The sequence below is a fragment of the Acipenser ruthenus genome, chromosome 26 (assembly GCF_902713425.1).
Source record: "Acipenser ruthenus chromosome 26, fAciRut3.2 maternal haplotype, whole genome shotgun sequence".
NCBI lineage: Eukaryota > Metazoa > Chordata > Actinopteri > Acipenseriformes > Acipenseridae > Acipenser > Acipenser ruthenus.
The window spans coordinates 19,234,234-19,262,195 of record NC_081214.1 but is presented as its reverse complement, the minus strand read 5'-3'; the positions used below and the strand labels follow the sequence as shown (position 1 = coordinate 19,262,195).

The window sequence follows — 27,962 nt, the reverse complement described above, 5'->3', positions numbered from 1 at the left end:
AAAGTAATCAGATATTTCAGTAATTGTATTCTTCCTAATCAGACAAGGTATTTATAATACAGTATGTAAATGGTGTTCCTGGCATTCAAAGTCGGATTGTTTCCATTGTTCTACTGCTGTATCCCCTAAGATTTCTTTTTTGTTTTAGTTTTTTTGTTATGGCAGTGAATGTACCGAATGTACGGAATGTAGATACAAAGATGGAGCTAATACAAGCACATATGTTACAGCAGTAATTTCATGTAATTCAGATGTGTTTTTTTTTTTGTTTTTTTTACTGAGAAGTACCTTAGTCCTGCTTTGGTTTAATGGGATTACAAGAAATCAGATAACTCGACTGACAGTATACTCTACATAACTTCACACTATTTTGCACATAAAAAGACTGTTTTGCAAAGATCTAATCCGTTACATACCTTAATACAATACATACAACTGTAATAGGTCTGCAGTATAGCAAATTGCAATTCTACCTCACATATTCAAATAAAATGATTACAATTCTGAAAAAAGTGACACTGATGCTAGATGCTAGACTGTAAACTAAACAAGAATCATTGGGTTGTGAAGCAACTGTAGTCTTAGAAAACCTTGGTCATCCACACACTATGAGTTGTACTCCACCTACAGGTCATGGTTGGGAATCCTGATTATCTACTTTCTGAAACGCGAAGAAGCAATGAAGAATAGATAAGTTTCTAGGTTGTTGAAATGCCCAGTATTACATGTCTACAGCACCGAAATTACATATTCATCTCTTTTTGGTTTCGTCTCAAGACACATTCTATGTTCTAAGCCCATAAATGTATACAGATTAAAATGCAAATGCAAATCCCTCACGGAAGCAAAATATACCCTAGAGTGTTTTTACCATTATCTACGTTCTCTTAAGTGATTGGTATAACAGTTCAAGTTGTATTTTCCTTTCTGCAAATATGGTGTTTTTTAGTAAAGACATTTATTTATCAGGAACGTGCTTCACCTAATCTCATGGAACATCTTTCCTAAACTATTTTCCAGAAAGATGCTATTTATAAAACTCATTGGTACATGGCGTTGACACACACCCATGCTTATCACAGGAGAAAAGCTGTTCCATTTTCTAATAGGTCATGTGTCAACGTTCATGTAAAATGTTATGATATTAAGGTTATGAATGTTGTTCATGCCTAGGTAATTATGTAACAGATCTGGAAACTCATTTCACCTGTGACCACATTTACAGATGCAGAGATTTGTTGGTAACTTCTGCAGTATTATGCCTCTGTGGCTGTCGTTTTCACACGAATAAGCATCAAAATTTGAGAAAACAGTTCACGGGTAATTTGCACTTGGCACAGCTGTTTGATCTTATCCTGAAAAGTTTCAAACCCTTTCTTGTTCTGATGTGAAACTCCAGCCACCCCTTTCGTGACCCATCTGAGGCCCATTGAGCCGAAACTCAATAACAACGGAACAGGGTTGGCCCATTTAATTAAGCACCATTTCCCTCCCTTACTGGGTCCAGTGTACCAAGGCCTTCACCAGCCTGTCTAAATATAATACACACAGTGAAATGGGAGTAATCTCCTACCTTGCTTTAATAAGATTGTAAACCAGACAACTTCATTTTTAAATTGTTGCCATTATCGTTTTTGTTACGCTTTTTATAGAAATTTCCTTTTTAAATATATGTTTTTGGGGGATTTGTTTTTTAACCTTTTGCCTTGCTGTGCTTGCAGTTTACTTTTTAACACTATGAAAAACACAGCAATTCAATCGAAGCAAAATGACCCACAACTGTACAAAGTTAAAAGAGTAAAGACCTTCATCAATTTGGAACAATTACTGAAACTTTCCATGTGAACGTGCTTGGAAGCATCTCCTCGCAAATACCACAGCACTCCTCAAGGAAGTAAAATTGAAGTTAGGTAAGGATGTGTTACACAAGATTTCATCTTTCCAAAGAACGGCAATGGGGATGCCATTTACAGTTAAGGAAGAAAATATATGCAGCTGATAATAACAAAACAGATAGCACATTAACCCTGTACACATGATTAGTTTACTATACCATGCTACTGTGTGGGCAGCAGTGTGGAGTAGTGGTTAGGGCTCTGGACTCTTGACAGGAGGGTTGTGGGTTCAATCCCAGGTTGGGAACACTGCTGCTGTACCCTTGAGCAAGGTACTTTACCTAGATTGCTCCAGTAAAAACCCAACTGTATAAATGGGTAATTGTATGTAAAAATAATGTGTAAAAAAACATAATGTAATTGTATGTAATAAATAATGTGATATCTTGTAGCAATTGAAAGTCACCCTGGATAAGGGCGACTGCTAAGAAATAAATAATAATAATAAATGTTTAACGACTCTCTTAATTTGGGGATAGCTAATAATTCCATGAATCTTACTTCCATTCACAAGCGCTCTTGTTTGAAACATGTATTTTTTAGTTTTAATTATCTTGGTTACTGTACTAGAACACTGCAGCACACTTTAAATGTTCAAGAAACAACAAACACTTTATAATTAATATGAATTCCTGAGTACTCAGCCAGGACCACCAGAAGTTTCCTCCCACAAAAACAGGTTTTTTTCCTCTCTGCTGAGCGGTTAGATTAGATTAAAAAAAAAAAAAAAACTGTAATTAATTACTAACATTTATAACACCATTTTCTGTCTGCATTGGTGGTGCAGTTGTGGGGAGCCGGGGGTCCTCTTTTGGGGTCAAGTGAAACTCACTTCCAAACCATAGAGGCCAACAACATTATCTCGCCCTCCGAGAAGAAGGTTCCCGCTGGTCAGAGGGGACCCCTGGTCAAAACGAAACTACATTTCGTTTTCCATTTTCTTGCTTAAATCAATTCATTTGCACCTGTGCCAGTCTCCTCCTTCAGACCCCTGGCCCTCTTTATGTGTTTGTTTCTTTATTCTCTTTTTCAGCACTTTTGTTCCCCCTGCATAGATCACAAGGCTCTCCATGCGGCCTCAGAGCGTCAGCCAAGTCTGAACTCTCTCAATTAGACGTCTCAGTAAGCCAGGGAGACCTGTTCCTCCTCTATCCTTCCTTAGTTTCCCCTTGGGGGAAGTTACCTCGCTTCCCGGCCCTGGAGGTCGATCAGTTCGGCCTCACCTCAGTGAGGGCAATTCACAGAGTAGTCAAGGGGAAAACCCTATTCTGTTGCTAGTCACAAGCACTTAGTCTTAATTACAATACAGTTGCCCCCTGAAACATGGGATGTTATACTCAATACAAAATGGAGAACAGATTTAAATAGATAGGTATAGTAGAAGTGACTGAGAAAGTAAAGGACCAAAGGGCGGAAGCACAGCAAATGGTTATTCTGATTAAATGATTAATGGTTAAATAAAGCTTTCTTCCTGAAATCAATCTGGACATATTCACCAGGAAGTAAGTCTAAAACAATAGATTTAGTGCCCAGCAGCCTTTAAAATGTTCTGTGTGAATCAATCATGTCATAGATGTTTGCTAATAATCTGTCTGAATCTAAACTGACACCTATTTGCTGTAGGACTAAATACCTGATGATCATATCCTCAGTGGATTTTCCAGCCCTATATCTTTACTGAACTCCGGGGTGTCCATGGAACCCTCATAATTAAAGCTTAGGGCATAGCTGGGGTGTACTGGAAGATTAACTGTCTAGATACTGTATGTGGATTGTTTGTGGATATTATATTACCTAATTAAATAAAACATTCAAATGTAAAAGAACAAAGTCTCAATCTAATGGTCAAACCAAGAAATTCCATTCCTCACTGGCAAGATTTACAGTATTTGGTTGGAAATGTTTTACCAGCAAAGACAGGTGGAGATGCAACACCAGTCAGTTCTTTTTTTAAAATGAATAAAATCAATATTTAGATTTATTAAGTTTTCCCAGACAATTGTTAAAGAAGTCAACAACAAAATGTTACATGAAAATCACACAGAAAAACAGCAGTTTCATAGATTACTGTTAACCAATGCTGTGTTAATATTTTCAATATTTTTGTCCTTGGAGGGACCTCTCTAAAAGAATGTGAAAGGTTTGTCAGCTTTGCGTGCTAACCCCAAGATTGTTATCAGTGAGGGGGAGGCTGTGTAGCCAAATGATATAAGCCAAAAATATTAATAAATTAATACAATTATAACAGTGGATGTAAAAATACAATTCAAACAATTGAACGGCAATAAAAATACATTCAGTATAGAACCTTGCTTACAAAGTGGTCAAAGACAGATTATAAAACTTTTGTTATATACAATATACCATACCACTTAACATATAAAAACACAGAATCACAAAGCCATCATAACATGTGGCCTTTTAAAAAAACTACATATAACATGACACGTTGCATCAATCTGATACAATCCCCTGTAGTAATTACAAAGATATAAAACAGTACTTTGGTTAAACGTCCTGTGCAAATGCATTCTTCAGCAATTATTTACACAGTACAGCTGAAACATCTGGACTTATATGAGATACCTTACTAAAATTCTACATCAGAATATTTACTGTAACTTGCATTTTAGTCAGAGAGACATGTTCCATGTGTCTGTGCTCTAGCCAGGTTCTTGACTGTAATATTGGCCCGTCATGCTCTTCACTCTCCTTGTCTATCGTGGGCTGCAGCAGGTGACTGCAGAGAAGTATTGCAGCAGGTCCTCCACAGTGAACTCCAAGGATATTCCAGACCCCGGGTAGCAGCGCTCAATCAGCTCCTCAATCACGCGGTACTGACGAATGAAATCCTCCTGCATCGCTCTCCACACCACCTGCTAACACAAACCAGAACGCTGTGGGAAAGGGATCTCAACCCACCCGGCAACACAGGCCCTTATAAACTGTAACCAATTCATGGGTGAGACTGGGCAGAGCAGTGGACTGGCACTGTGCCAACATCAATGGGCTGACTATAGCCCTTTACAGTGTGCCTTAATACAAAATCCACCCCAATACCCTAACCCCTATATACTTCCATTCCCTCTGATGCCAGCAAGGACAGAACGCTAAATATTGTGCACTTTGTACATTTAGATGCCAACTGTATTCTTCTCTCTTCCACAACCAAAATTCCCTTGCAGTTCTGCTCCTATACTGGTGATCTATGTAGCACTGTCTCCGACATACCAGATTCCCTTCCAGCTATATAAAGATTCCCTTTAGCTCTACCCCCAGTATATACACTCCTCCAAACAGTTAAGAGATATTAAGAAATGTGTAAATTAAGCATTATAAATCCCCAAATCCTGCATTGAAATCATTGTGAACACCCCTGCAAAACAAATGTAAAACATAACTTGTGACAGCATAACCCTGGTGAACCTCTCAAACCTACACTGAGTTTCTCCAGGGGCAGCCCCAGGTAAGTGGTGACAAAGAGCTCCAGGTGCTGAGTGTACTTCTCTTTTGCCTCCTTCCTCGTGGTCTCCAGGCTGGCTACCTTCATTTCAAGCAGGAATGTGTAAATGTGGTGAAAGTTTACCATCATCACCACATTAAGGGGCATCTTTAGGGTCTGGAGAGCCATGTTTTCAACTATGGAAAACAGAAGGGTTTTGAGTGAGTCACTTGTCTTGATATTTTTGGGCAGCAGTGTGGAGTAGTGGTTAGGGCTCTGGACTCTTGACCGCAGGGTTGTGGGTTCAATCCCAGGTGGGGGACACTGCTGCTGTACCCTTGAGCAAGGTACTTTACCTAGATTGCTCCAGTAAAAACCTAACTGTATAAATGGGTAATTGTATGTAAGTCGCCCTGGATAAGGGCGTCTGCTAAGAAATAAATAATAATAATAATAATAATAACTCTAGCAACATCTTATCATTACTTGCAGCAGGTTCTCCTCTGAGAGCTGCCTGTTGATCTTCCTGTACAGCATCTCCAGTGCCTTGCGCACCTCTCTTCCCGGGTATTTCTCTATCACCTTCCTCAGCTCCTGCTTGCTGTAGGCCAGCTGGAAATGTACTTCTTCCTCTTTAATCCCATGAGCCACGCAGGCCTTCACCCCATCAAAGAACTCCTGAAATAGGGAGAGTAAACAGTTTAGCTACAAGAACTAGACATAGGGCAATATGGGCAGCTAGAGGGACTGCACACCACAGGTACAACTGCACTGCCATCTAGTGTTACTTGACGACAGCAGCACAATAATGGGAAATGGAAATAGGTATCAGTTTGGTTCCATTAGGTTAGTGAGCTAAAAACTATAAAGTGTATAGTGAGGTACTTTAGAAATACAATTTGAATGTTTACACTGTCCTTGGTGAAAACACTGACCCCCCCCCCTCAGTGCTGGAGGCCTACTAACCTGAGACAGAAAGAAAATAAATAAGTCTTACTTGCTGCTGGAGCACAGTATAGTGTTTAAAATAATGACTGTGGATATTTATATTGTGCATACTTCTACCCTGTGACAGCATAATCCTGGTGAACCTCTCAAACCTACATTGAGTTTCTCCAGGGGCAGCCCCAGGTAAGTGGTGACAAAGAGCTCCAGGTGCTGAGTGTACTTCTCTTTTGCCTCCTTCCTCGTGGTCTCCAGGCTGGGTACCTTCATTTCAAGCAGGAATGTGTAAATGTGGTGAAAGTTTACCATCATCACCACATTAAGGGGCATCTTTAGGGTCTGGAGAGCCATGTTTTCAACTATGGAAAATAGAAGGGTTTTGAGTGAGTCACTTGTCTTGATATTTTTGCAATGTATTCTTAAACTGTCTGAAATTGATAATACAAGAACGGGCAGTTACATTATTATTATGATTGGTTTCTTCTAGAAATGTGGCCATTGCACTTAACACTATCAAGACCCCCGGTCTGAGTTTGTCCTTTGATGAACTTGCATTTTTATCTTTTATCTTGAGTCTTTCCCAACTAAATCAAAACATTTGCTTATGCATCAGTGTATAAAAATTGTGGTCAAATATGTCATTAGTTTGTGTGCCAGCACTGTGCAGATGGAACGATTTAATAGCACTTTTAATATGGTGTAATTTTACCTGAGGACAGGGAGACATGAATATAATAACTGACAGAAGACCAAATTGATTTTATTCTTAAAGTAAATAGCCCTACATCACCTTCTACATTTGTTTGTATAATGTTTTTATAACTGTCTTAACTAGTTTAAACTAGTTTTTCACTACTATAAATTCAGTGCTACTCATTAACTGCCCATTGTCTTATGATTTCTTTCCAGCCATATGAAGCATGACATTTCAACTATGTTGCCTCCATATGGTCTATACTACAGTATACTGTAGAGCAGATTACTATTCATGACTTTGAGGAATCCACTTAATGAAAGATAATGGACAGTTAGCGTTACACATTATCAGTAAATTGGTGCAACTGAATCGCTCAAAGATAGTAACGACAGTTGTCTCTATTTGAGCTATGTGATTCTAAAAAAAAAATTAAACAACACTCAGCCAACAATGTAGCATTGTTTAGCTCTCTGTGTACTCACTGCTGTTAAAGGCTGCATAAAAAAGTTTGTTGTAGGCCTTGTCCAGATCTCCACGTCCCTCAGTATTTTCAAGTACGTTTTCTGCCAGCGTGACAAAATCCTCGAGTCGAGTCACAAATGGCAATATGCCAATCTTCACTTTCTTAGGAAGCTTGGCATTCTCAATCTCTTGATATAGAACTTCCTGATAAAATAATACATATACATATAGGTAATAAATCCACAATAGGATGTTTATGCTTCTTTTCAATTCTCAGTCACTGTGTGACCTTAGACAAGTTTAATTAACCTGTCCTCTGCTATCCTATCTTTAAGACTGCTATAAACAGGCCCTCTATCAAGCCAGGACTTTACCTTGCACATATTACTGAACGTGTCAACTGTGGGGAACAGATGCATAGTTCTTATAGTCTGTTAGTGTTAACCAAAGCTTAAAAGCCTTACAGTCTAGCAGTAAAAACTAGCAAGCTACGTACATGCTTTCACTGAATCTTCACTGCCAAAACTGCATGACAGGCTGGCAGCTGCATGATATTGTCAAAACATTATGCAGACACATTATCAAACAAGACAATCAAAAAGAGAATAGCTAAACCAGGGACTCCCGAGTGGCGCATCCAGTAAAGGCACTCCGCGTGGAGTGCAGGATGCGAACTATAGCCTGGAGATTGCAGGTTCGAATCCAGGCTATGTCATTGTCGACCATGACCGGAGGTTCCCAGGGGGCAGCACACAATTGGCTAAGCGCCGCCCAGGTAAGGATGGCTTAGGACAGCAGGGCAATCCACGGTTAACTGCGCGCTAGCGACCCCTGTGGGTGATAGGGTGCCTGCAGGTATAAAGTGGAGCCATTCAGATCTTTGTTGTCCTCCGGCACTATAGGTCTGATGGTTTTGTTGTGGTTCCGCAGTGCTAAAAAAGAGGGCTTGGCAGGAATGCGTTTCGGAGGACGCATGTTTCATCCTCCGTTTCCCGAGTCGCCGGGGAGTTGCAGCTGTGAACCAGGATCAATAATAACACAATTCGCGATTCCAAATTGGGGGGAAAACTGGGGTAAAAATGATTGGAAACGATTAAATTAAAATAAATAAAATAAATAAATAAATAGCTAAACCAATTGTATAGTACTCCATATATTACTTGTATACCACATATGTGGCTAAGTAACTCAAAGAACAAATTCAGTTAACAAATTCATATAGTTGAGATAACATTTTTCTACACAAGCCAAAATAGCCAAAATAGACCCTGACCTGGTTCAAGAAGTACAACAGAAAACTCCTCAAACAATTAATTATCATCTACCTAAAACAGAAACCCAGAGAAATGGCAACACATGCATATTTTAAATCAATGTCCGTGTTTGTTTAGGAAAGTTTAGCTACAGTGATTAACACAGCTTGCCTGTGCTCTATCCTGCTTTTACTCTGCTTGTACAATGCTAATAGATTAGGGGACCACACTTACAATGCACTGCTGAAAGTTGCGCTTGCCCAGCTGCAGGGTGTGGTTGAGGACTGCGTTGAGGAAGGAGGCGCAGGGAGTGTTTTGGTTGATGGCCAGATGCTGACCCGTTCTCATCAGCACGTACAGGCAGCTGAACAGGTCCACCTTGTCACACAGGCTCACCAAAGTCCGCAGCTCCAGCTCCACATTGCCAAGGACCCCACTCACCCAGGGGTCTGACACCTCCTCCAGCCTGCGGACAGAGAAGAAGCAGATGCAACCGCCATCACCATTCATCACCAGTCAACAGAATGTAGTGCCAACAAAGTTCTAATGGTTATAATACGATTTGCCTACATTATTTTATGATACAACAATAACGAGACCAGCATTGTCAAGCGTACTTACTCATCATACATAGACTTGTCAGATCCTGGTGCTTCTGAACATCTTTTATTGAAAGTTGTCTGTAATAACACAAGCAGTGGTAACATGGTTATGTGCAACACTCACTCACCCTAACAGTAGATGGACTTACTGGTTATTTTAATAAGCGAGCAGAATAAAAAAAAAAATACTGGACAAAAGAAAATACTCTTCTTTCTTGCACCATAAGTAAGGGTTGATAAGAGAGCTGAATCTAAGGGTACAATTTTATATTCAATGTTATATTCTTAGCAAATATTCTGTTTAAGGCTTCGGTATTGTGTTTACAACATACGTCCCTTCAAACTACTGTATGAGTGGCGCATCAAAGAAGAATCTTATTTGTAAATGAGGAGCCAGATATAGAGGTTGCAAGAGAGTAATGGTAAAGTCACACATCTCTGTTGTTTTATTTAGTGCAAGCTGGGGTAACCTTGGAAGTTAGGGAGCCCTATTAGCTCAAAGTTTAACCTCTTCACTTGGAATGCCAGGGATTACACAATTGCTGTCAGTGACATAAACAGCTGGTAAGAATGACACAATCTATTGTCAAGGGCTTTCTCTGATCAGGTCTCAAGTACTTTAGTTATATCCTAAGAACAGACTGTACCAAAGGATCAGAATGTAACCTTCCATACGGTGGTATTTAGTCTGTCCACTTTGTAATCACAGTTCTGCATGTACTGTTCCAAACATCAGACACCAAAAAGAACCATGAAAGGAAACCCCTAAGACTCACCTCAGCAAAAAGGTTTTGCTTGTTATCTTTTTCCTCCAACCAAAAGAAGGAAGTGAGAAACTCCTGCTCTGCGATGCAAACAGGTTCTAGCTCTGTAAGTACCAATTCCAGCACCTGGGGGAAAGCATATGTCATTTACTTATTTAATTTATTGATTGATATCTGATTTGTATGTTTTTGTTTTAATTTTGCTTAACCCACAAGGGCTTCCCCTCACCTCTTCCATTAATTCCTGGCCTGCAACACTGCATAATGTGTTGATTTTGTGATGGTGTGTGGACAAGTACACGGGGGTAGGCTGAGACTCCCAAAATCATTTCACTGAACCCTGAAGTGCATTTATTTGGCCATGCTGTGGCTAGTTAGACGACCCTTCCACTGACCTTATCCACCACCACCCTGCGAGCCATGTCCACTTCTGTCCGGTCAGTGGTGGAGAAGCGCAGTCGAGGCCGGGGCAGGTTGGAACTTGAGGGGGTCGCTCTGTCAAGACTGTCCTGGAAACCTGAAAAAAACTATTTTTAAACCTTGTTGAAGGGAGCAGCAGTTTCTGTAGCAGGGTTGACACCCCCATTTCAAAGATGCAGGTTAAAGTAACAGGTGAAATGTCTGTGTTACAGTGGCAGTGATTGTGAAGCTCTGTCTCACCAGTGAGCCATACCTCTTCACGGAGCTGTAAAGTGGCAGCAGATGTGAGCCTCTAATAGGGATAAGGACCTGTGTATGAGCACAGCAAATTAACAGACCCTGTTCTCTTCAATCATTTTTGAAAAGCAATTTATTTTGTGAGAACAGTTCAGTGAAAGGAAAAATACAGCCTTGACCTAAATTAATTGGTCGCCAAAGGAACTATAAACATTTGTAGCAGTTTCAATCCATTAAAAAAAAATAAATAAATAAATAAATAAATAAATAAATAAATAAATAAATAATATTCCTTAGTGAGTATTTACTAGATTGTGACTATAAATTATGATTACCTGAAGTTACCAGCTGAAGGTTTTATCTCACAAATAAAAATCCAGTACCTACCCAATCGTTTACTGTCCTTAAATCCACACACTTTGAACCTTGCCAGGTCAAATACAGCCTTCATTTGCTTTTCATAAAGTTTGCCTGAGTTATCAGCATAGACCTGCAACAGATACATGCAGTTTTATTGTTAACATCTCATGAAAAGGCCACAGTGTTATTTTACAGATCACTGATGAATACAAATATACGGCACGATTTCTAGTTTGTCGGAAAAGATGAGGAACCAGCTAACCACGTCAATTATATTGTGAAGAACACATCAAGTACGTGTGAAATGTGTTGTATAGTACAGATAATGGATTTACAGCCCTCCAGATAACAATTAGTAATTTAAAAATAACAGTGGAATGGACCAGAGAATCAGAATGGAAACACAACAACAACCACTTCACATTTTTAGAGCATATTTTGTGTCAGATATTCCTTATAACACAGAGCACACAAAAGCTAATGTTATTAAACATAGATCTGAAACGATGCAAAGGTATGTTATAGAAATCAAGTGAAATAAAAGACTTGCACTAATAAAATATAAATTACACAGATATAAACAGCAAATAGCAAATATACTGCAGCTGATTAAAAATAATAGAGTTAAGAGACTGAGAAATAATGCCACAGATAATAATAAAAAAAAAAACCCTGCAATGCTTATATTCCTAGGAAGTTTATAAAAATGTGATCAGGGGTTTTCATTTACAGTTATTTATCAGCAGATGGCAGCAAAACAAAAGGCTGAGTCTGTAATATAGGGTGCTGCAGTATCTAAAACCAAGAATACTTGAATTCAACAGAAACTAAAGTGGCAATGTGCTTTGCTTGTAGATAAGTTAAATATTTCCTCAACAGTCATATTGCTTAAGATTCGCTGGGTTTATGCAAATATTTAAAGCATAGCAAAATACAGTAAAAGCACACTGACAGCATGTGAGTTAATCGTGTATTATCACATGATAAAGCAAAGTAAATACATCATGTGATGTTAAACATAGCACAAACACGAGAAAAGCATAGTACATTTCAAAATTCAATATGGGAGAGAGACAGGTTATTTTAAAAAAAGGTTGTGGTCAGCTGTTCTGAAACTTTAGTTATAATCATGAAAAATAACCCGAATGCTTGGGATAAACTGCCTTGCCCACCTTGTACAGCTCATTAAAGATGACAGGGTTGGAGTTCCTGAGCCAGCCCATGAGTGACACATAGGGCAGCAGCTGCTGGTGGAAAGCTGTGTGTTGGGGCAAAACCAAATCAGCACCATCTTCATGTGGAGCAGCACCTTGGTCCATCCTCTTTAAAAACATGTCAGTAATGTGAGTATAATGATTTTACACTGGAGTAAAACAGACCTGTGAATCAATCTTGCTTTAAATGCACCATTAAGTACTGCTGTTGCTTTCTGGTACCTACTGCAGCCACTTCATGTGTTACTGTTGGCCAGACTTACGACAATGGTCTAACTGCAATCAGAAGTAGAGCACAGAACATGATTAAGGTCCAGGAAGCAAACATCTTCAACACAGCAGTAGTATTGTTGCTAATGCTAATTAGAGGTAAGAAAAGGCCTTGATTATTTCAATGGCATTTGCAGTCTCTTTCTATGCAGTGGTGGTAGCTGCAGAGCTTTAATGAAATCAAGGTCATGTCAAGATTTTATATTGTAGCAAAAACCTTTGATAACTTGTTTGTTTCACTGTTCATTCACAGATCATTTTAATCTTCATAAAGTTGAATCTTTCGATATGTTTGTATAAAATAAACGAGAGTCAGACAACAGTTGCTTATTTTGTGTGTGTTCTGATTGAACTTATTTTTGATCATTCCAGTTTGATTTTTTCCTATTCTATCAATCTCTGCCTGGCACAGAACAATTCTAGTCCATCCAAAGTAGAGTGCCTCCTACCTGTAAAACAATGATTTTGTTGAGGTGACTGACAAAGCGTTTTTCAAAGTTCTGTCGCAGGCTCTCAAACTTTATTAACTGTTCAGCCACACCTTGTAGTTTGCGTTGCTCTGCAGTAAAATAAAAGGAAAAGAAAGCAAATAGAATGGATAGGAAAGGACAATCAACAGGAGGCAGCAATAAAGCTGAGCTGAATTCTGAATTGCGTGATTGAAGGATCATCTAAAACTTCTGACCAACATAAGTAAACAGTGAACCTCATTAATAAATGACAGAACAGAAATAAAACCATCAAGCATTTCATCAGTTGAAGAATCACTGTACCAACGTTGGACAAATTGCATCTATCTTGGATTTAAAGGGCTCATTATTATCACATTTTGGTTTAATAGATAATCGATTTTGGAAAACAACAAATATATGAATAATATAATAAAAATGCTGGAATGTAATCCTTACCATTCCTTTGAGACACTGACATTAAAAATGTAATAAAAGCTGAATTTGTTTCCCAGGTTTAATGATTTCCTGTGTTGAAATGAGCAATTTCAGCCTTAAGGTTTTTTTTCAGAGAATTAGATTTTTGTTTTTTATTCTCACTAGTAAAACACTCAGGTGTCACTACAAAACTATTAGATACTGCCCCTGGGCTAATGGTGTTCTAGCAGCCAAACAACCTCTTCTCATTATGAAGATTTCTTTTTTTTTTTTATCCCCACAAGTGATCAAACAGTAACCATGTTTTAAGAACATGTATGAAACATGCACAAAAGACAGGACTCCAGTTTTAAACCATGACCTTTAAAATAGAACACTAAAATGTATATTTTTTATTAATGAATACGTAATATGATATATTATATTTTAATATTACTGTAAGGAAGGTCATTACCTGGTGCCAGGCTAGTGTTTGCACATCTGGATAAAGCCTGTGCAGCAATGCTGCAAGCCTCTACATGTTCAGTGGTGTCGAGGCTTCCATAATTCAAAACCCAGACATGTTTATCATTCAGGGTCAGACTATCCTACCAACAGAACCAATAGAGAAGCATCCATCTTAAAGCAGGCAAAACAGTTCTAGTAAAGTTAAACTGCTGTCCATATACAGTACTAAATTGTACTACATGCATGTAGCATATACTGTATATGGTAACACTTGAAAATAATAGCTGTACATTAATATGAATTCCATTTCCAATAGAAATTAGACTGATCAATTTGCCACTTGATGCTAAAACATTAATTTAGCATTTATTTTTATCTTTTCTGGTCCAACTTTGTTGTAACTAAATTGACCATGATGAATAACATTTACAGTCTCAGTTCTCACCTAGCTATGCATTGTATATTGTTTTCTATGCTCTGCATAGAAAACAAGACTGTGTGGGTGTTGGAAAACGTGACTAAAGCTGGGAGAGGGCAGAGTGTGTAGATGATGTTAAAAGAGATTCATTTAGTTTGCCGCTTTCTCTTTTTATTTTTTTTGTTCAAAGGCTTGCATAACAAAGACACATACATAACCTTTCCGATGAGCCACTGCTTGCAACAGCAAATGTTTAAAAGGTTTAGTGGTATGCCTGTAGGAGATCTACAGCAAGAATTATTAACACCATTCACAGTCTCTTGGAAATTACTGCAGTTAATCTCCTGTAGACGTTTAGTAAATTCAAATTACAGAAGGTTTTATTGTATCAGAAGGCAATTTAGTAGAACAATTGCAAATTGTTATTTATTATTATGTAGACAAGCTGGTTCCTACCGCTAAATAGGTGACCTCTCTCTGCAGCTTCTTCTGGTTGTTGTCGATGACCTGCAGCCAGTAGTTGCTTTTGTGGATACTGTCCATCTGCTCTTTGACGCTGCGTAGCAGCTCGTCGTGAACACGGAGAGTATTCTCCAGACACAGCACCTCCATCAGGCCCTCATCAATCAGCTGGACCAGCTGACTAACCTGCTTCTCTGACTCCATGATCGCCATGATGTTAGCCTGGGTGGGAAGCAGTACAGCACGTCAATATAGCTTCTAAAGCTGAATTATGCTGCAGAACTTCCATACAGTCACACACAATTATTCATTTTGACATTAGCCAAAATATTTGTTGACTTCCCTTATGTTTTTACCTCATACTTACAGCTTGTGTATCAGAGAGAATGTGAGGTCTAGGATTTATCATTGATTGTATTTGTTTATTATTTCTAAAAACACAATGGGAAAACATAAGCGACTTAACTTTTTAAAAATGCATTTTCAACCTATAGTGCTTGACTCCAAAGCCCAGTTTGTATTGGGGAGGACAATAAAAGTGTCAGCAAAAGTGCTGTTACACATTAGAGCTATGCAAAAAAAATAAATAAATAAATATCATAGCTTAATTGCCCTTCCCATGTAAGATGTTTACATTTATATTATTTAGTTGTAATATTTAACACATTTAACAAATAACATGTATTTAAATAAGATATTTAATAGAGCATAATCCACACATGGCTATTTTTTTTAAAGGAAAGCTAATATTTAGCACATTAGAATCACATTGCTATTACTATCAAGGCATGTTTATTTGCTGCATTTGTTTGGGTGCATAATCTAATGATTAGCAATTTTCTGACTTTAACAGTGCTTCTAATAAACATGACCCTGTGATTAGTGAACAGAACCAGAGACTGCACTACATAATAGTCATTTTTATATACATATAACAGAGCCTTTCTTTTTGCAATACCTAAATTGTATCTACTGTGCTACATACAGTATGCAGTACATCCTTTTGGGTTCTCCATTACCGTGTATTGTACATACATGCTTTCAGAGCCTACTGTGGGCCTATAGGCCTATTTATCCAGCGGGAACAGCAGTTAAAAAGTAAAATGCATGAGTGAATGCTTTACCTCTGTGGTGCTAAATATCAGTCTTAAATAGTAAGGCTGTTCATTTAGCAAGATCACTAAAAAAGACCAATGACTATGAACTTAGTATCTAGAAACCAGTTTTATTCTCATTATTTAATAAGTATTTCAAAAATAAAATACATTACAGTGTATTAACAAAAAGCTATTTTTTCTACCTGTCTGTCTTACTACAGTATTTCAACTCTCTGTACATATTTATAAACATCCAATGTGGTATATTCAGATATAGTGCTGTGGTTTGCACTTCTGTACAAATGTCTATATCTTGATTTCCTGTTTTTCCATCAACCTGTTGGCAGGTCTAACTCACAAAAAATACCTTTAAAAAAAAAAAAAAAAAAGATCAACTGATAAACCATGTTTTTTTGCGAGGGAGACTTACCACATGCGGCTCGGTGAATTCTGATATATGCTGTTAGACGCTTGTGTCAGCAGTATTGCCAACCACACCTCTGCAGAAATCATGAGACAAACTCTTAGAAATCAAGCGATTTGGCGTTCGATTTGCGAGATTTTATTTTTCAAAACATACTCCAATATTTCAATGCTAAGAGACAACCAATATTTTCAGTTGTTTTTTAAACCTCGTTAACAACAGCTTATATTGAGTCTATAACACCTCACATCTCTTCTTACAAACCTCTATTAGTGCTTCTCAAAATGTATAACAAAACCAGACAATCCAGATCACCATTCAACACTACAAACAACATTATCTGTTATCATGACTGTTACTGCTGCGCAGACAGCTACTGCAAGGACAGCTCCTGGAGTGTTGCATGTTTAGCAGTATGAAGAAGTTGGAAAGCAACTGCTCCAGTCTGGGTTGAATTTGCATCTACAGTGTTTGCGCTTCTTTGAGTTTTCCGCCATGACTAACGTATATCTTTCGAAAAGCGAAAAATCCCGAGATCCACTAGTACTGTCGCAAGATCGCGAGCAGGTCTTAATTTAATTTAGAAATCGCGTGTCTTGCGATGAATTCGCGAGAGTTGGCAATTCTGTGTCAGTACAGTAGAGGTACAGTAGGAAATAATACTGCTCCTCCACCGCAGGTGTGAGAGAAGCTCACATATCCAACACAGAGGCAAAGATCATTTACATAATGTATGTACTGTGATTCTTTGCAATTTACAATTGGCATGAAAATAAAAAACACACATGTAAAAGGAGAAGTCACAATGTTAGTAAAGATAATGAAATGGAGGAAACTTGATTAGCAGGTGTCCTGTATCTGCTACAGCGTATGTCCAATTAAAATAAATGTTTCAGCACAAAAAAATACATATTGAAAAAAATATCTTCAGATACACTGCTGTGCAAAAGTCTTAGACATGTTGCATTTTCTACTCTGATGCATTATAAGCATCATCAATTCATTCAAAGCCTCCACTACTGTATTCTACTATTATAACAACCTTGACTTGCATAAAGAAGGAAAAACACCATTGAGTAAATTGTTGATGCTCATAATGCATCAGAGTAGAAAATGCAACATGTCTAAGACTTTTGCATAGCAGTGTAGATAGATGGAGAAGACAGACAGACACTGTTATTTTTATTTAGCAGACACCTTTATCCACGACTTACAGAGACTAGGGTGTGAACTATGCATCAACTGCAGAGTCACTTATAACAACATCTCACCTAAAAGACGGAGCACAAGGAGGTTAAGTAACTTGCTCAAGGTTACACAGTTAATCAGTGGTTGAGCTGGGATTTGAACCGGGGACCTCCTGGTTACAAGCCCTTTTCTTTAACCACTGGACCACACTGCCTCCTATTAGCCATCTATCAAATTCTGCCAGTCCTGCTGTCTTACCCATTGACTGAAACTGACAGCATGAACTCCAGCTCCCCTTTGGTAACCCTTCACAAAAGTGGGTACTATATATTGCAAGTGTTTCTAATTGTAGATTGAAAAAAGGTCCTTAAATTGAATTCAGAAAGTCAGATTCTATCCAGTGACAGCTCCTGTTACTCCTCATCCAATCTCCTACCTTGTCAAGCACCTGCAGGTCAGTGCTGAGTGTCTCTGCAAAGGCCTGAGCATCAGACACAGCCAGCTCACTCCGCTCCATCAGCAGCTCAATGTCTGCTGCTTCCTTGGCCGTCAGATGCTGGTACCCTTCTCCAGCGGGCTCACCTGTCCCCACTTCGGCCTCCAGAACCTGGGTCTCTGCAGAGAAACAGCAGGGCAACTCCCATAATCAACATAGAACAGATTCAAATACAACCTATTTCACAGGTGGTTAAAGGTTTTATCAGAATCATATTCCTTTGTTGTTCTTTGTAAACACAGAAGAACACTTTGTCAGAAATTGGTTTCTTTAGCTGAAGATGTTATGAGTGAGTGTTTAATGAAGTATTGGGTGATTATCAGGTACATACAATCCTGCTAGTACTGTAAGGTCACAATACATCCGATTAAATGACAATTCAAGCTGACCCTCACAACACAATAATGGCATATGCCTTTCAGGTGAAAAAAAAATTGTGGATGAAAGAAGAAATAAAAACTGTTTTTGTGCCTAACCATTACTGCATATTAAATAGCTTAGTGAGGGGGTGGCAGGATATCACTGCTGATTTATGTTAATCTCAGCCAGCCAAGCTGCTAACGCTACAAAACAATCCCCCGATCTGCAAAAATAAAACTGCATGCAGAGGTAACATAAGCGGCAAGCTATATCACCAAGCTGCGTTCTTCCATTTTACAGGAAACACTGACAGTTTTATGTCTGTTACATGAATATCTCATTTAAAGAATGTCTTTGAAAGTTGGATAAACAATGTTTGCCAATCGAGAAATTAATCTGTTGTTGGCATAAAACTTTTTTTTTTGTTTAAATTAACCCTGGTAATCTGTACAAATGCACTGTATATCCGTGGTATTTATATTTGTATTTATATTTTTTTTTAAATAAATGGTTCTGAATGAAATGTTTGTTTTTTTTTTTTGTAAATTACAAGTAAATACCCTGATTAACAACTTTTGCACAATAATTTGATCAGTTTTCCCCAGCAGTAATCTGTACACATTTTTTGTGTGGTTGTAGGATGAATTGGTTCATTCTGGTCAAACTGACTTAAGACAAGGTTCTGTTGCTATTGAGAGGCATTTAATATTGTTTTAAGCCATGTTTATATACACTTTATTACAAAAAAATATTTCCATTACTTTTCCAATTCCAGATAAAACCACCTCTGCTAGCATAATCCAGACTCCAGGCCAAAACAGACAAAAAAGGTCAAAAGAAGAAATATTGAAGGTGAAGCCATTGTAATTCTTCAGGAATAATTTAGGACTAAAGGGCCACGTAAAGCTACAATGCAGGCCGCAATGTCGCATCTCATCATCCTTATTTTGTCAGTTGAGCTCTTTTGTCTCCATGCAACTGTTATTTCGCTCTAAAGGTGACGAGAGATTTCACCTTAGTGTTGGGAAGCAATTTTGAGGACATCAATATTTGATGTCACTAAAATGTATCTTATCAGCTCTGGGGTTATTGCTCAGAACTGTTTTGTAACCTTTAACCATTCTCATATTCATTTATGTGTTGCTGGCAGTTATAAAACTGTGTTCTGTGTACAGTCTGTGTTTTTTAAGGGAACTACGTGACACTTAAGTCATTATTCCAAATAGTTTTATGAAAAATAAGGCTATAAAACACAAAGTAACTGCATCGTATTCAAAAATGAAGAAACAAAGTATGCAATGATATCATATAAGTAGTAAGGCAAATTTCAGCAGTAGAATACAAAGATAAATTTGTTCTCAGCTGTTTTAAGAAAAAGATTTGGTATAATATACAGTGGTATTATCGTAATGAGCCTAAATAAGTTACATAGTAAAAAGACAAGACCATATGGTTCAAATTCTTCTATCGTTTTAATTCTCTACAAAAACATTCCTGCATAAAAAAACAACATGTTTTTTTCAATTGGCCAAAATGTATGTTAACCTGGATAACATGATTACAGCTCAAAATAAACACTGCAAAAAGGGTATCAGATCCAACAGAGTATAATCCCCTGACAAATGCACCTGAATTGTCCACTTTTTGTTACAATACAGATCTTGAAGTGCTCCAATTTACTGCTCCAGGTATCTGTGCAACATACAGTACAACCCTTCACTGCCTGCACAAGGGTACCAGGAAGGAAAGGCTCAAGGAGATGTCTGTCTCACCCGCACATGGTATGAGGTAGCGAAAGGTTACAATGAACAGGAAGCAGAGAAGGGTGTTGTCTGCTGTAGGTTTCCTGCCTGAGTGCTGATGATACACACTGATGCTCAACCTGGCATGAATCATGTGGTTACAGCCTGTTCCTCTCGCTTCCTGAATCCTGTCCTTGACATCAGTTTTAGTATCATAAGACGTAAGATATATATAATGTTTTTTAAAATTTTGCACAGGAGTAAAACCTATAATGGGTTTACTTTCAATGACAAAGAAAGTTTGACATTGTTAGATGTAGTAGTTGCAGTATTGGATGGTTCACGCAGACCCCCTCTGGCAATAATCTGGGACTACCTTACCCAAGGTAAGTCCTAGATTAGTACTCATCAGGGTCTGTGAAACAAGCTGTATAAGAATGTATAAGAAATTAGCTAAGAATTATGAGCTTTGGCAAAAGGAAAATGAGATCATATCTTAAACCTATTTGTATTTGCTTACGATTGTAAGTCGCCCTGGGTAAGGCCGTCTGCTAAGAAATAAATAATAATAATAATAATAATAATAATAAACACAAGCGGCTATTCCCCCAAGCCCCAAACAGAACGTGTCTCTACATTTCAGGAGACAGCCTTACCTTGCAGGATGTCAGGGCTGATGTTGATGAACTTGACTTTGTTCTGCAGGTATCGCTGGTTGAGTTTCCACATGCAGGTCATAAATGCAATCTTCTCAGAAGGGCTACTGGCTACCCACTTATAAACCTTGTTCAAGTGGAAATCAAACTCAGCTGTATCCTGCGGAGCAAGCACAACCGTTATTTTCAATACCAGCCTATTAAAAACAGGAGAGTCACAGTGCTGACTAATGGTCTGGACCCATACTGTCTAAAAAACAATTACCCATCGGGTCAATCACTTTCAGACCTTCGAGACAGACTGATGACACCCTACAGTGAAAGAGAGGTTGGGGTCTATAAGGGCATCTTGCCATGGTGAGCTTGCCATGGTCACATCGACCACTGGTGCATAATGAGAAGCACAGCCAGAAATATCTGGTGTATCTAATATTGTTTTTGTTAATGACTTTTCAGCTTGTAACAGGGATTGCACAGAAGCTTGATGATAGTAATTATACAGTCAATACAAGATGAACGGTGTCTGTCTGTTTAGACCATGATGCTCCCCGTATTGCCTGTGTGGAGTCACGAACACTGATTGACTACTGATTCCCACTGCTGTGTATTTAAGACTGATTACTGGTTGCATTCAACATTCAGCCTTGAATAAACTAAATGCAGAATCAATTTTGTTTAAGCAGTGATGTGAAAGTAAATTTCAATCCTCCTGTTTAATATTCCTGTTGGAAAGATGAATTTATACCAAAAAAAAGGAGTTTAAAGAGTGTTAAAAAAATAATTCTGCCTTGCGTTTATAAATCCTATTTTCTTTTTACTTACGTTTGAGATTGTCCCTATGCATCTCTGAAATACCATATAAAAATGCAAAAGCTATTTCATTTTATGTATTTTGCTTTCTACCATTCATAAAAAGGTAAGCTTGTGCCTGTCTATAACAAGCTAATTTTTTTTTTCAATTTTTCAAGTTACAGGAAAACATGTGAAGCATAACATTAATGACAGCTAGCAGACATCCAAGGTATCACATCCTATCACACAGGAAGTTATGAGGTCACAATGAAGGCAGTTGCTGAAACATCTATTTACTTGATATTCTACAACGGGGAAAATCCAATTTGCAGAACCCTAATAAAATATTTATTATGCCAACTAGGTTTAAAAATAAAAGGATTTGTCTTCTTTTTATTTATTTTGTACTTTCCAATAAGACAGTTCCATACATTTACAACAGTAACAGTAAATATCTTTTTTTTCAAACTGTGTTAATAAGATATCTTTCTGACCTTGACTGCATCCTTCCCATCTACCAGCATCAGGTCCTCCATTGCCCAGCATGTAGACTGCTTATACTGCCAGCGGTCTGACTTCACCTTCACTAGGGAGATCTGCACAGGGCGCTCAGAAGTCACTGCCCAGGAAGAAAACAGAAAGAAACGTAATGATTCTGAAACTCATAGTTGGATTAAGTAATGTTTTATATATATATATATATATATATATATATATATATATATATATATATATATATATACCGATTGTAAAAAAAAGAAAAAAAAAATGTGCACATATGCATTTTTTTAATACATGCCACATGTGGGCCATCAAGAAAATAGGTTTTTATAATCAATAGTTTTTTATAATCAGATCCATACTGTTTAGGAGGTTACTGATTTAATTCAAACCAGGGATGCATCAAGTATGCCTTCTGGATTTAACTACCGTCGTCCGATAATAAATCTAGCCAAAATCAATATCCATCCTAACAAGTGGGTAACTGCTGACACAAATGACGCATACATCAGGGCTAAGAGTGCTTTTGTAACTGTATGCCCTGAGACATAAATCACTGCATCTGTGGAATGCTGGTTCAGCATGAAATCATACTCTGCTTGCATGACAAGATCTCTCCGGGTGAATAAACTACAACGTTAGATGGGAAATGATACCAGCAAATGGAAACATGCAGCTCGAGATGCATGCTAAGCACTACTGTAAAATAACCTTGTCATTAGGCAGGATCAACTGTACATATTAACCTATTGTAAAACATCTTAAGTTAGAAGAATGACCGGACATTGTGCATCAAACTTAAAAAAGTCATACATCTAGCCGTTTAAGTGAGAGTTTTTAGTGTATTTCTCTCGGAACAGTAAAAAATGGTGCCCATTATAGATTATTTTTATGTGTTGATGGTCTTACATTTTATGAACTTGATTTAGATCCTTATTTCTGAAGATGGAAGATTCTTAAGAGGATCAAAGGAAAGCTAACATGTTGCCACCCACTTACTTTATCTCTTCTTAACTGTCTTGGCTGGTATTGTGATAAATATTTCAATGCAAATCACAACACCTCACTGTACTGGTCAGATCCATTTTATTAGCTGTCTGCAACAAGGATGATATCCACACTCTTCAGAATGTCACAGTGGATAATAGCACCTGTAAATCCAGAATGACAACATTCCCCTCCAGCAGTCCCCAGAGACAGGGTAACAATTGCTAACCTCACAATCAACAGAACACAATTAAAGTTCACTATGTCTCACAATCTTTAAAGACAGAATAATAATACAATAATAAAACTGGGAATATGTCAGTAGACAATTCTTAAAGCACTAAGGTGCCAAAAAACAACCACAAGTGGGGTTAACAACAAACTTCCACATTTTTGCTCTTGCTCTCCAGTCACCCAATACAGTTCTTATGTTTACATGCACAAGAAATCAATCCTCTTGTAACTATATATATATATATATTTTTATCAAATGCGTAGAGTAAAAAACATAATTGCGTTTGGAGGAATCAATGCTTCTGAACCTTTGTAATTGAATCCGATTAAAACCCCAACCTGATTCCAGCAACTACAGAGTGTTTTAGATTCCTCAAATAAGTACCTTCAATCTGATTAGATTGGGCATGTACTGTAAACTTAGCAAATTACTGCTAGCTACACTGAGCCTTTACTGGCCTATTCAGACCTGAACAAATCTGACACTTTAGAAATTGTTAGTGTGGTGTAACTAGTCGTTCACCTCAAAATCAAGCTCAGGTCAAGTGTACCAAAGCACAAAATCACCACACAATCCAGCACCATTGTCTGTCTTTGATTATGAGAGGCCTAGGTCCTAATAAAGAGATATTCAGGTCTGGACAGAGGTGCGCACAAAGAGCTGTGAGGGGAAGCCTTCATGCCTCTTCATGCCATTAAAGCTCTTGACATGAGCCCGGACAATACATAAATAAATGCAGTTTCTCAAATTCTTTATTAGATGTGGGTAGAAAAAAAATATTGTGAAATGTCGTAGCAAGTTTAGAGCAACATGACTTAAATACAACTCTAGATTGCCAGTGGGGAGGAACATTGCCAAACATACTGCTTTGAGAAAGCTGGGTTTACAGTGTGAAGCATAAAAAGCCCTCCCGTGCTCCAAACAGGTTTATTTTAGAATGTGTAGGTAACCCTGCTGGGCTGCAGTTCTTTCACACCAAAAGAAAAAAACAACGCTAGGTCTTCATGATCCATCACCCAGCCTGGCTGAGCCATACTTCGTTTATATTTTACATTATCAGTGGTTTCACAATTTAAACACGACTAATGTTGTATATTATGTGTATGCTCAGCAGCTGAGCAAGGCAGTCAAAGAAAATACACCTATTTAGACCTATTAACATGCTATGGTTACTGAAAGCATGATGGTTGCAAAAGAAAACAAGAAACCCAGAAGGGTATATTGTAAAGCATTATCTTCCCTTGATGGTGTTTGCAACAAGCCATGTTGTTTGATCGTGTGTCTGTACTTCAGGACCTCAGAGAATTCCTGTGAGACTGCGATGTTTCAACTCTGATGGCCATGGTCATAGCATAGAACCAGGGTTGGTTACCGTTTAAGAAATACATCTTACATACAACTTGGAGGCATACAGTATTTATTACAGCTAGCCAGTGAGACCACCATTGCTCCTTAATTATTTCTTGTCATTAAAACCAAAACCTTCCTATCGCTACATATTAGTTTTGGTCAACTGTCCCAAGAAAAAAAAAAAAAATTGCAGCTGTCATTACCTGCAAAAATCTGATTTACAGCAGTTAGGTTTAACTGTCTACGGGTAAGGACCATTGCAGAGGACATGAATGCTATTATAAACCAATATTCGGTTTAAATAACATTTTTAAGATTCTAAAAAAGTCATGTTAGCTTTAGAGGGCATCTACCAAGTGGATACTAAATGTTCAACTATTTACTAAGTTACTATTTTAACTGATTGCATTATATCATTAAATCAAATGACACCATCTTCCTCTGATAACAGTTGGTCCTTTAATGTATACCACAGCATGGCTGGGCCATGTCCTTCCCAGTGTTGTTCTAACTCTGCGTTAAAAGAGGAACTCTCACCTGCTGCACACAGAATTGAGTTTTTCTTTTTCTTGCCCCCCTTCCAGACATGAACGATCCCCAGCAGCCTCTCCTCTTTAGGGGTGAAAATCTCCCGCTGCAGCAGGTTCCGGATGGAGGTCATGACGATCTTGCTGGGAAGGAAACCCACCAATCAAAAACTAAAATGATACTCCAGCGTGTCAGGTCAACCACACAAAATCAATGTAACCTCTGATCTAATCACTGGATTGATTTAAACTCTTCAGGATACAACCCCTTTCATGAAAACCCTCCTGCATTATGAAGTGCAGTCTGATTAGAAGAAATGTATGTCATTATTAGATGTCTGAGGTTTTCTATATGAGTCAGCAATGCACTAGTTGGAAGTGGTTTGGAACAGTCCTGTGCAGCGCTATGTCCTGATTGGTTATAAAAAGGGCCAAGTCTCAAGCTTCATGATCACAACATTTTTTTTTTTTTTTATTATTTTTTTTTTAATGCTGGTTTCAGTGTTTCTTATAGTGACAGCTGCTGGAAAACTAACTGTGCAGAGTTGGGTCAATACAATAACAAATGAAGCGGATTCAAAACCTATTCTGAGATCCCATGGGTATACTTTTTAATGCTTGGTCCCCTCTAGTTTTAGGTTGATGTTTCACTTGTTTTATTTATTTATTTATTTATTTATTTTATAAATATAATACATAATAATTATTTAGTGTGCTCATGTAGTCAAGCTCTTAACTTACAGCTATGGCCATGTTTTGCATCGCTTGAAATTAAAAGAAATAAATAAATAAACATAACTTAGATGTTTTATTTAACATCATGTAATGAAAGAAATTCCAAAAGGATATCGCAAAAGTTTACCGGAAGCCATAATAATAGTACAGTATTTCATATTTAATTTCGAAATGTCACATGTTTCAATTGTTGTCAATGTTTTCGTTAAGTATATGGAAAACTACAAAGCGGTATGTAATTCAATGTTAACGTAACATTACTCAGCCTGTTTCATTCGACTTTATGAAGCAACATTTGTTAATTCTATTGGTGATGCAAAACTTTTGGCCTGGCACTGCTGTGTGCTGAGCTATTAAAAAAAAAATTAATGATTGCAACGCAATGGTATGCACACTGCAGTGGGTGAATGCTTATGAATTCCCTCACTGCACACTCACAGCACATCCTTATAATCAATAATAATAATAATAAACGACACAATTAATACATTCTCTGCTTACTGAACTATATGTAATTAGGTCACTTCCTTACACATTCTTCAAAGTAAAAATGAATTCCCCTATTTCCTAATTTGAAATGTATGTCTGAAAGAAAAAATGCTCTTTTGCTTACCTTTTTTAAAAAAAAAATAATAAATAACTTTATATTAAACTTCCATAGAAACGATTAAAGTCTGGATATTCTGGAACAATTATTATTTTACTTATTAAGTACAATAATTCATGTTAGATGTTCAACAAAAGTATGTACAGCATTTATTTATGTATTCTGAAAGCCACGTTCAGACATGCTTCTGTCTCTATGGATACACAGGAAGCAAAATTCTCAAAAGCGGCTGGTACAGGTGTTTCCATGGAGACACAGGAAGTGTGATGTTCAGCCTCTCACCCAGTGTACCATTGTTTCGATGGAGACAGCATCCTCAAATATAAAACTTAAATGTATCTTGTTTTGCAATTATTTTTTTAAAGAATGACAGTATAGCATGCTATGTTAATGGCAAAGTGTAGTAAAGCATACTACTAAACATAAAACAACTGGAATAGAGAAAAAGTGAGTTTGGTGAAGTGTAACTTTAATAGATAAGCTAGCTATGGGAAAATATGTGTGTTATCCGTTTGTGGAATGTAGGATGCTGTTTTTGTCGAAAATATTTACATAGGGTCTCAAATTAAAATGGAAAATTGTGCGCAGTGACAGTGAAGTCAACATATTCCATAAGAATACAGTAGTATCTTTGGCGAAGTTTCGTGTTTCCATGGAAACACGTGTATGCCAGCATGACAGCTAGAAATTCTTTAGAGAAAAACAGGCCAAATATTTCAAACACAAATACAGTATTTGGATCTGCAGTGAAAGGACATCACATTATTTGCAATAACAAAATATCTTGAAGTAACGTTTTGTATCCACTGGGGGTCACTGTGTTAAAATGCAAATAAGTTTTTTTTTTCCATTCAACAGAGAATGGGGACGTCCAAACTTCTATTTTTTAATACCTTGTCTACTTTAAGGTTTAGTATCTGTCCGACAATCATTCCAATTAAACTATATTTAAAAACGTATTGGTATCTCAGACCGTATGGGCTTAGTTTAAACCATACTAAATATTATGTGACGTTCTCATATGTGTGTGTGTGTGTGTGTGTCATTCCCAACCAGTAATAGTGTCCTTACTATATGTGCCACATAACTACACAAATCTGCACGTTTTTATAAATACACACACACACACACACACACACACACACACACACACACACACACACACACACACACACACACACACACACACAGCATTTGTCTAATGCAGTATCTATCTAAACACATTCACTGTGCTACTGAAGCCCATACTGTATGCCTGTATTTCTGTGGATCGTGTGATTTACACACACACACACACACACACACACACACACACACACACACACATATATATATATATATATATATATATATATATATATATATATATATATATATATATATATATATATATATATATATATATATATATATATATATATATATGCAATAGTTATGCAAGCCTCTTAATCTAGCAGGAACAGAGCCAACGTGACATCAACACAGAGAGG

General features: G+C 37.6%; 1 protein-coding gene across 2 annotated transcripts; it reads right to left on the bottom strand.

Moving 5' to 3' along the window:
• Positions 1-3,891: 3,891 nt before the first annotated feature.
• Positions 3,892-25,435, bottom strand: LOC117430461 (exocyst complex component 1-like). Of its 2 annotated transcripts, XR_009308988.1 has the most exons (18): positions 25,141-25,435; positions 22,025-22,149; positions 20,739-20,898; positions 17,921-18,099; positions 14,770-14,997; positions 13,903-14,035; positions 13,011-13,120; positions 12,250-12,399; positions 11,105-11,207; positions 10,456-10,577; positions 10,073-10,186; positions 9,316-9,374; positions 8,929-9,160; positions 7,462-7,645; positions 6,442-6,641; positions 5,824-6,015; positions 5,335-5,534; positions 4,644-4,771 (listed from the first exon to the last, which is right to left on the bottom strand). XR_009308988.1 is itself a non-coding variant. In XM_059001522.1 (17 exons), exons 1-17 carry the CDS (start codon positions 25,262-25,264, stop codon positions 4,613-4,615), a joined length of 2,574 nt encoding a protein of 857 aa, XP_058857505.1. In that variant the 5' UTR covers positions 25,265-25,434; the 3' UTR covers positions 3,892-4,612. The 2 variants fall into 2 exon arrangements, 1 of the variants encoding a protein (XP_058857505.1); XM_059001522.1 differs by lacking the exon at positions 5,335-5,534 and having other exon boundaries at positions 3,892-4,771; positions 25,141-25,434.
• Positions 25,436-27,962: the final 2,527 nt, after the last annotated feature.